Raw genomic sequence first — 10,819 nt, forward strand, 5'->3', positions numbered from 1 at the left:
AAACATAATAATTTTAAAGCTTCAAATTTTAAAGCTTCTCAACCTGAAGCCTTTACAGAACTTCAATATGTAAATCATTTAGATTACTCTGCAAAGCTTAAATGGCCACTTTTGAATCTCACTGAAGAAGCTTAAATGGCCACTTTAGAATCTCACTCAAGGGTGTACATCTTTCCTCTTCTAAACTAGTGGCCTACATACCATAGTTGCTGGCTATAAATGGCTCATTCCAATAAGGGCTCATTCCAATAAGTCTACATGAATTAGTCTCCCCTCCTACCTATAAATTTCATCAGTAAGTGAAGTAAAGCCATTAATACTGCACACCTCTTTTTGTCGGACTATAAGGTACAACTTTGACTCAGAAACATTAACATAACTTAAGTTGGAAAGCTAAACAGGGAACAAATTAAGTGTAAAAAACTGTCTCATCACAAATACAGCTGAAGATAGTCCGGTTATAGCATCAGAACCTCGACTTTCAAGATGGCAGAAGAGAATACCAACCAACATGAGTTCTCAATTGTATATTCAAGTACCAGCAAACACTATTGTCAATGTATACTAAATCAGCATTTACCACAGGTCTACCTATGACAAGCCCTGTAACCTCCTAAGAGGATCCCGCATAAATCCACAACTTGTAACAGGAAAACAATCGTCAAGAATGCTCCACAATGAAAAGCTGCAAATTAGCTTGGCAAACAAGTACTTCATCGCATTGCACACTATCTGCTGGCTGAATGATGAAAAACATTTAATGTGCAAGGTACAACGGCTTTGATTATAATAGAGGTCCTTTCACAATGGCATAGAAGCATCTCATCCAATAAACTAGTAAAAGTAACAAGGTTCTGTTTTCTGTGTCACTTTCTATCAGCAGAAACAATGCTGCTCAAAAAACCTCAGATCAGCACTACTTATCATCATCCGGCACAAAAAATGACAGGCCATTCATCAGACAGGCTAAATAGAGTGAAATGCATCTAAGGTCCACAAATATCACAAATCTAAGCCTGAAGTTTTGCTTGCCACACCTTCAGATAGAGCATCATTTTGAAAGCATCATTCTCACAAACTCTTCATAGTTCACTTGTCCATCACCATCAACATCTGCTTCACGTATCATTTCATCGACTTCTTCATCAGTCAGCTTCTCCCCAAGATTTGTCATCACATGCCGAAGCTGCCAACAAAAACAAGATCAATCAACAAAGTATGGGTCTCCATGAACAGCAGCATATTTCAAAATGGATCAGTACCTCAGCAGCTGAAATAAAACCATTTTGATCCTTGTCAAAGACTTTAAACGCCTCCTTCAGCTCTTCTTCAGAGTCAGTGTCCTGATTTTGGATAAACAGTACATAGTAGATAATCAATATTCTAGGCATTACACGGCCAACCCAACACACAATCCAGACGGTACACACAGAAGACCTACATAGAGGTACTAAAGTTGCTTATCAGGCACAGCATCATTAACAAAACTGGCTCCACAAAAACATGTTTTCCATACCTTCATCTTACGGGCCATGAGGTTGAGAAACTCAGGGAAATCAATGGTGCCATTTCCATCTGCATCAACCTCATTAATCATCTCCTGCAACTCTGCTTCTGTAGGATTTTGTCCGAGGGATCGCATAACTGTCCCCAATTCTTTAGTTGTGATGCTACCTGCCAAGACAAGGCAAAAACTAAATCAGGCCACATGGATCCACACAACCAAAGAACCATTTGGTAAGTTGAATGCAAAAAACAAATGAAGAACAGTAAGGCCTGCACAAATCACTGCAGATGGCGCTTGCAGGCACTACAGTAAGCCATACTCCAAGGCGTACAACACGTCCATGCGGTATCAATGGACCATCTCAGGCGCTTGCAGGTACTATAGTCCTAATAACAAAGCCATACTGCAAGGCTTACAACACGTCCGCAGGGCATCAAAGGACCATCACAGGTGCTATGGTCCTAATACCAAAAGGTATACGACACATGCGTGCAGCATCGAGGGCCATTGCTAGGGTTTCTATCTATTAGGTTTACAGTCGATCCATCGCGCCGAATGGAAAACGCCTATCGGATGCGAGAGGAAATGATGCGAAAGCAGCTTGATCGATCTGATGAAAAAAAACAGAAGCAAAAACGAGAGGAGCGAAGGCAAGACATACCATCTCCATCTTTGTCGAAGAGGCTGAAGGCCTCTTTGAACTCGGCGATCTGATCCTCGGTTAACTGCTCAGCCATGGCGGAGATCGGGACGGGACCCTGCCGAGAGAGAGAGAGAGAGAGAGAGAAAAAGAAGCGTGTTAGGGTTTTCGGAGATGGACCTGGTAAACGATGACTTGAGCTTGGCTCTAGCTATGGATGATAACTCTTGCAAATGCGCTGGACAACTCTCCCTCAGGGTCAGACGAGACTCACGGTGTGAATTAGCCCTTCGAGAGAGAGAGATAGAAGACCTTGAGGGGAGAGGGCCCAGGGGCAAGTGCAGGTTCTCTCACATGCCTCACATATTGATATTACCCTGTTGTGGCCCATGTGATAAAAGTCAATGGCTGGCACACAATTTCATAAGCCCTTTGGCCTGCACTGCTTCTCTTAGGCCTTGGCCTTTGTTACTCTTGGTTGTGCACATCATAAGACTAGAAGGAAAAAATTTCTTAATAATGATGATGTTAAAAATTGTAACTACGGTGGAACCTACGTACTCCAAAGGGAGAATTTCAGCTTTGCTTTTTCGCCTTTTTATGATGATTTTACTAGCTTTATGCCTCTCTCTCTCTCTCTCTCTCTCTCTCTCGTTTTCCTATAATCACTTTGGATCAACCACCTCGCTTTTAGCTAACATTATTCTTTGTGAACTTAACAAGCTAGCAACCATACTATAGACAAAAATCAACCATCATAGATGGCTAGTTGCTTCAACTCTCATTCAAATCACATGTCACTTAAAAGCAATGGGCTTTGCTACACCTTTTGTCTAGCCTTCTCACTAGTTTCCTTCTTCTTATTCTTCTTCGATTTCTCATATTGAGAGATTTGAAAGGGGGATGTAACTTGAGAGTGTCAACCTAAAACCATGCTCAACAATGGGACAAGTGCGGGGCTCCTATTATTTCATGAGTTCAATCATTTGAGGCTAACTAGCTCTCACCTAGTCACCCATTTCTGGTATCCTAACCATTAGCCACTATCAAAGACAAGCAATAGTAACCAATAGTTCTAGGCTTGTAGTAGACACACCTCGAGCTTGCTCATTGTTGTAGTCTCGTTGAAATGCCAATGGTAGTCTCACAATCCTCATGAAGCTGTTTCAATCACTAAGCTATTGATCTGAATGCTTAGTCGCCTCTAGACTCAAGTCACCATTGCAATGATGCAAAGAAGGGAAGAGAGCAACAAACTTGTCAACTGCTTCACATCTCATCCCTTACGATCCCACTTCTTGACTCTCTCTCCCACTCTCTCCCCCAATAGAAAACAAGAACCACAAAGTAGTAAGTAGAGAGTAGAGAAAGAGAGCTCATTCATAAGTTGGCATACGCTCAAATGAGCATTTATTCATTTTTCCACTTATAAACATGGATACTTTTTGTAGGGTTTTCCCTTTTTTGGTTGGCCACCCTATCACCTTTTGCCTCTTGGTTTCACCCTTTTATAGATGGCTATTAAAAGTTGAATCCTCATCACATGTCCGATCATTGAGACACCTCTTTTTCTACTGAAAGATTAGTACAATTTGCATGGGAGCAAGCTCAACTCTTGACAAAATTAATTACAATGTAGCTTTGCAATGAGACTTTATGAAAATTTGTGATAAGGCTTCTCATGTATTGATTCTTCTTTTATCTCTCTCGATTTCCTATTTGTCACTTTGCCTTTTTATCATTGTTGTTATAGTCGATTAATATTTACACTGCTCCTAGATGAGTGTTAGTCCCATGGCACTTAAATGATGGTCTCATGAAGTGTAGTCAAAGTATTTAGCACTTCCAAGAGAAATGGTAAATATCATGCTCCAATATGGTGGGACTTTTATGCTAGCTTGGAGGTTAGGTGCAAAAATTGTTACTCAAAGTAGATAGTTGAAGTGTGGGCCACAAATGTTTGAGGTTTTCTCATGGAGATCTCCATGTACTTGCACACATATGCACTCCTTAGGGATATGACTACCTACTAGTGAAGTGATGTGTACACGTGTTAGCATAACTGGGAGATGGGCCAAGAACCCTTGGCAAGCCTAGAGTGTTGTCCCATACTTGAGGACCTAGTTGGCGTACAATTATCTATGCAGTGTTGTACTCAAGAGTGATGTCCCATACTCAAGGACCCAATTGATGTATGGTTATCTATAAGGTGTAGTGCTCAGGGTTACTTGCCATCCAGTATGCTAGGTAGATCCTACACTTGATATGCCCTGAGGTTGTGCTGGGGGGGAGGGGCTAAGGTTTCAAGGACCCCTAGGTGCAATGATTGTGTGCATTTTCTCTCTCCCTCTCTCTTTCACTTTTATTTTCTTGTTTCTCTCTTTTTTTCAATGGTAGGCCAAGACATTTGAATCTTTTCACAAATTTATTAATGAAGGCATCAAATAAGTAGGTTGGAACAAGTATGTCTTCTCATGCTTGAGGGTCTTAATATTAGGGACCTTAGGAAAATTTCACCTTCCTAGTTCATTTTCACAATAATTACCATGTCTCCAAGGATACAAGTAGTATGTGGATTAGCTTGCTCATATATGTACACATAGTAGTAACATCCCATGAGAACTTATCATTTTCCAAAATAGGATACCACCACGTTGACTGCCTTGGACATGCATCTCTATGTTGATGCTTGAGGTAGCAACTACTCCTCCTTCTATCTATAAGGCTACAGAATTTGTAGAGGGTTTCCACATATTGCCAATTCTCTAACTTTTTAGCTATGTTCAGCAATGTGTCGATGGGTAAATGTATTGTTCTCAAGGGAAGGGGCCTTTTGAAATTGGAGTCTTCATATACTTTAAAGTCAAAGGTGACTATAATTTCATTATGTTCCCTTTCTTAGTACTTGCACACAACTTCTTTAGGCTTTCATATTTCTCCTCTGTCACTTGTATGTTTGTTTGAACATCCACACTTCTGTACGCTCGGGTTTTAATACATTAAGCACCCTTTCATAAGCTTTTCATTACTCTGGTGTGACTTTTAAGGTTTATCGATGATCTAGGATGTCATCACTAGTTCCCTTTGTAAGTGTGTCATAATCTAAGGGCTCTACTAGATCCATTGAAGGGGCCATAGTTGAAGGTGATTCCAAGGTAGACTACATTGGTGGTTAATGGTCTCCACCTCATGACAGGGAGGTACACACCCATATTCCCATGTTATTTTCTCATCATCATACCCTACATGTGGAAGATGTGCCACCAATATCTCCCTAGTAGGCTCATAGGTCATCAATGTGAACTCTACTCCAAAGTCAATCTTCTCCAATGTGGTAGTCTTGTATATGTTGCAATGGAAGAGAGGATGATATGTGATATCCAACAACCTATAAGCTTAACAATTGGATAACAAAGCTTCCCTCTTGCAAAGATCCTCATAGAATCAACAAACAAAAAAGACAAAATGTGAGCTTTCATTGGAAATAATGAATATTGGGGTTCAAGTTACAAGATAAGAAATTGTATGCAAACATCCAACATGCATATTTTGCAAAAAGTCTTCACTTGCACCCTCTATGGAGCCACATATTCTACCTCATTTTAAGTTAAAAAATTTATATTTCAAAGAAGTTACACAATTAGTATATACTTTCATATTAATTATTTTATTTCATTGACCTTGTAAACTAACTTTGAGAATGTCATGCAGATGTATTCCCATCAACAAATGCAAAGTTACATCTAGTAGAGTCACTCATAGGTACATTTGGCATCATATATGCTAAATTTGGCAACCTCATTTACCTTGATTATCCTTCATCTTATTAATTGAAAAGATTTTTTTTTACTCAATAACTTATATTGTTCTCTCAAATGCACAGGTCTTTGGAATGTTGGAAGAGATTCCTTCCCCTAATCTGAACTCTTTGATAAATTAGAAAACTCTAGATTCTCAAATCATTGGGAGCTTCAAGTTGAAGGTTATCAAAGTTATTCAAAACTCTATGAAGATTGGGAGAATATCAAGGAGAGTCACCTTATCTTGTTTTATCCCAAATCATGACTTTGGATCAACTTTTTAAGGAAAAGGTTTGCAAAGAACAAAAACCATGTGGTTAGATAGGAAAATGCCATCCACCACATTGGTTAAAATATTAGGATCAAAATGGAAGTCAATGGAGAAAGTGCACAAGGGTGATTTATTTCTTTGCAAATATTTAGAGGACCTCATAAACTTGACATACAACATTGCAAGACAAACACTACATCTAGCTCTCCAAAATAGGAGGAGGAAGAGAACTAAGGGTGCTTAGGAGCCTTTAGACTCTAAAGTGATCATAAGTTTAGCTGATGTTAGAGAGGCCCTTTAAAGTCTATCTGCAACCATGGACATGAGATTCTGAATTGATATGAATGGTGAATTGATTGAAAGAAGGGTATAAAAACTTTGTCCATGCAATGAGTTGCCCCAACAAGGCATTCTAAGATTTGCAAAACCCAAAGCAATCACTTTTGTTAATTTTCATGTGCCTTAGTAACAAGTGTTAACTTTGTGAAGTTTATAGCACTCTCTTTGCATAGCCTAACATATAACATATTTAACAAGATTTCTAACGATATGAAAGGTGGCTTCTCCTGTAAAAAGGAAATGGGTAACACTTAGAACTAGCAATTTACAAGAGAATGTGAGAATAGTTAACACAATTAACAAAAATCATTGGGCTTGTATTGATTTTTGCAATCAATAGCATAAAATATATGTAAGTATCCCCAATCGAGGTTTGTTTCCACACCTTAGGAGTCCTTCTAGGGGTTGCATGGGATCATCTCTCCTATTGGGGATTTTCTTCTTAAGCATTCTAAGGAGTCTTTTCTTCTGGAGCCTTCTCTAGGGTTTTATTTGTGGCTTGTTGTGGTGTTTCTTGCCCTTGTTCCTCTTTGGGCTCTTACTTTAGTCTTCCCTAGTTGGACTTTCATGCCCTTCTTATCTCTTCCTTGGGCATCGCTAGTTGGAGATTTCCACTCTTCATATTGTTGAGAAATAAAGCATACAATAAGTCATAACCTATATATGCATAAATAAAGTTGAGACAGTGTGTGAAGAGACCTAAAAAGGTAAAAAGTATCTATCTCTTTAGAGGATACTTGTGATGTATCAGTCGTGGATGAAGGAAGAAGAAGAAAAAGAATGAAGAAGATGAAGAAGAAAAGGTCTTGAGCCTCCATATTTTTGGCCATTGCTCCTTCCGTTGCACATCCTTTTCTATTCTTGTCATTTGTATAATAACAGGAGTGCGGGATTGAAAGCTTGGATCAAGAAGCATGTTGAATCATGGTTTACATTGAGTTGAAAACTTGATGTTTGCCATTAAATTAGGTACTAATATTCAACATCAGATTGTAGAGCCATTGGGGCTCAAATTTTGGGCATTGGTGCTTGCCTTTGAATGTATTTGGAAGCCAAAGGAGACTGGAAATGATGTATGGCAACAAGGTCAATGGGTTTTCACATTTGGATTGGCTTATGTTTTCGATTGCTAGAAGTAGGGGGTTTGAGTAGGGGGACTTGCTTGTGAGTAAAGAGCACAGGGGCAGCTTGTTAGAACCACATGGCTTGCTTGTTAAAGAAGCGGATAGCTAAGTTTGATAGAGACAGAGCATAGAAAATAGAGTTGGTTTTTTAAAATTTTGCTTAACCATTGGTCATTGATAATAGAGCTTGGAGCTCTAATCTCCACATCACAAGACAAGAGGACGTGTTTCCAAGAATTGGCACCATTAGGCCACGTAAGAGGCTTAATAAATTCAATGTTGTTTGACAATGGCACGGGCTACATAAAATGAGAAGCTAAGGCTTTTTAAAAAAAATCTTAATCAAGGTTAATTAAACTCTCTACTCAAACCCCCTTTCACAATGCTACTTTAGTGAACTAGTTCAAATTTGTGTTCACACTAGGAAGAAGTAAACTAGCTATTTGGAAGCTCTACGTTCACATTGTAAGGGGCTGATTTGGTTTTTTTGTGGAATTGGTTTACTAATTGACCTTTTCACAGTGCAAAGAGTGAACTAGATTGGTTTAAGACTTAAAAGGCAATTTTATACCATTTTTGGGTGCCAATTTGAAGGAGAAAAAATATCAAAAATATTGCAAGAAAATTACTGTGGGTTGAGCTTATTTGGGACTTCATCTTGGCATGAAAAAATGTAGAAAAATAACGGTGAAATTGATCATTTTTAGACCCATGTTTTGATCCTTTTTGGGTCATACAGGCACCATTGAGCTTTATTTTCACTAGTTTTTGTTGGACAACCAATGTTTCTCGTATGGGCATGATGTATAGATACATGTGATAGAATTTGGATACATGTACAACACTTATTGTAATGAAAGTCAATTTATATGCATTTACTTGAGATTTTTGAATGCTTTATTATCTTGGTTTTGACCCACCATCTTGTTCACATACTTGGATACTGATTTAGCACATTACATATAGGCAAATTACATATAGCTAGTTTTGCTAAGTTTGTAGCCATCATAATGTCAAAAAATGCACACATTATGTAAATTGTGGGCAACAAATTGACTAAGGACAACTATAGTATATGGTCCTACTGTATGGAGAATTTCTTGATGGAAAAAGGTCTTTGGGACCTTATTATAGGTGAAGATGCATATTCAGAATTTCTTGATGAGCCAACTGAAGATTAGAAAAAGGTGTAAAAGAATTGGACTAGCAAAAACAAGAAAGTATTGCATTGGATATCTATATGTATATCAAAGACATTGTTTTTGCATATTAAAAAGGCAAATACTTGCAAATATGCACTATAACATATAGACCCAATACGGATGTTTAAAATAGTGTCACAAATAGCAATGCCCAAAATAGCAACATAAATAGTGATTGTTGTTGTTTGTAGAGTAAATTTTCGATGCAAATAGCAAAGGTTATAGAGGGGAGGGAAAAGGGTGGCAAGGCATGTAGCCCTACCATCCTTCTAGCCATATAGACTGAATATTCTTGCATAATTCATTTATCAATGTAACATACACTTAATATCCAAAATTTGTACATCATGATTTGCCAAAAACAAGGAATCCATTGATTGCAAAAGCTAGATACAATCAATATGAAAAAGTATTGCCCAAGGAGCTTCTTTATCACTTGCTTACGCTTGAGAAGAAGAGCTTCACTTCAAGCTTTCATGGAAGTCACACCCTGAGGTATGCATGAGTTCCATTGATCTTTTGCTTACTCTAGCTTATTCCAAACTTATCTGAGACTTTTTGGGGGACGCATTTGTAAGAGTCCCATTGTGCCTCACTCCATCAGCTACATTAGTGGAAGCCCCAAGACAGCCAATGTGATTCATGTTACATGACTTGGCTATCCTAGCTGCCCTCCATTTTCTTGCAAAATCTATCTACGCTAAATAAGGGGGGAAAAACTTCCCCTTAGGTAGGGTAAAGATGGCAAATACATGTATGGAAGGGACTACATATAGGAATAAAATAAAAACATTATATACAAGGTTGACATTCTACATCGTCAATGTCTTGTATGATGAACAATATTGAAATTTCCACTCTTAGGTTATGGGGCTAGTGGGTAATCTCTAAATTAGTGTGAAGTGAAATATCATCATCAACCTTGGCTTGAGAAGCAAGGAAAGTAAGGGTGGCATCATGTTATCGACCTAGATATATTGTAACCCTTGTCTATCCTGCATGAACTAACAGAAGGACTTGCGGTGATTTCTGGGAGATGTTATCCATGTCAAGGTTGCTTGTGTGTCTAGAGGGATCAACATGCTTTCAAGAGGGCCATGTTGTAACCTACATATTGGCAGATATTCCGGTGAGGCTAGAAAGCTGACAATCAATGTGCTTAAAGAGCTGACAATCAATGCAAGCTTTATGGAAGACCATCATCTGTGTGACAGAGATAAGCTTTGCATTCCATTTCTCTATGGAGATTAGGAGGGTCATCTTTTGTAGTGAGCCAAGCTACATGTATGGGTTTTTGGTCATGTCATGAGGCCTGGAATGATTGTAGTTCATGATGGAGTGACAAGTCACCTCAAGACCTAGCTGGTATGTGTTCTAGGGTAATGGCATACCGTCGAGTCACTCTTAACGTGTGATTTGAAGAGGGAATATTAGTGCACATAAGGAATGTGGTTATTGAGAGACCTGTTTTGATCTAGGTCTTTGTGTTGTCACAAGCATGACCATATGCTGTTTAACTTCCTTGATTTGGGCATATGACTATATTCATGTGATTCCTCTTCATCATAATGTTGCTCAGGTATTTCTTCACACCCCTCTTTGATTTGTTGTTAGATATCCTCATTAGCTTTGTTCTTTCCCTTATTTCTAGCTATTTCTACTCGTCATCAAAGTGCAACCCAAGTATACCTCCTATCATAAAAATGGCTATAAATTTTCATCATAATATCAGAACGATACACTTTTTGGTTCAAAGTGAAGCTAAAAATAGCTTTTTGAGATACAATACCACACTTTATGAGATACAATACCACACTTTACTTCATAATTGAATCCAAATATTTAGGAATATTCTTTCTTTGTTGTATAGAACAATCTAGCACCTTATAAACTCATTGTTTTGTCATCTCACGCACTATCAAATTCCAAAGTAAGG

At 38.4% G+C, this 10,819-nt stretch overlaps 1 protein-coding gene across 1 annotated transcript; it reads right to left on the minus strand.

Moving 5' to 3' along the window:
- Positions 1-733: 733 nt before the first annotated feature.
- LOC148017988 (calmodulin-like) lies at positions 734-2,493 on the minus strand. Its single transcript, XM_087661256.1, has 4 exons — positions 2,169-2,493; positions 1,517-1,674; positions 1,263-1,343; positions 734-1,186 (listed from the first exon to the last, which is right to left on the minus strand). Exons 1-4 carry the CDS (start codon positions 2,242-2,244, stop codon positions 1,052-1,054), a joined length of 450 nt encoding a protein of 149 aa, XP_087517382.1. The 5' UTR covers positions 2,245-2,493; the 3' UTR covers positions 734-1,051.
- Between the last annotated feature and the right edge of the window lie 8,326 nt (positions 2,494-10,819).

This window comes from Lygodium microphyllum, chromosome 21 (assembly GCF_053477565.2).
Source record: "Lygodium microphyllum isolate KBCC chromosome 21, Lygodium_microphyllum_v1.1.10, whole genome shotgun sequence".
NCBI lineage: Eukaryota > Viridiplantae > Streptophyta > Polypodiopsida > Schizaeales > Lygodiaceae > Lygodium > Lygodium microphyllum.

Coding starts and splice junctions, on each gene's coding strand:
- LOC148017988 (XM_087661256.1), bottom strand. CDS start 2,244: ATGGCTGAGCAGTTAACCGAGGATCAGATCGCCGAGTTCAAAGAGGCC. Junction 1,675..2,168: donor CTTCGACAAAGATGGAGATG/GTATGTCTTGCC, acceptor TTGTCTTGGCAG/GTAGCATCACAACTAAAGAA. Junction 1,344..1,516: donor TCATGGCCCGTAAGATGAAG/GTATGGAAAACA, acceptor ATCCAAAATCAG/GACACTGACTCTGAAGAAGA.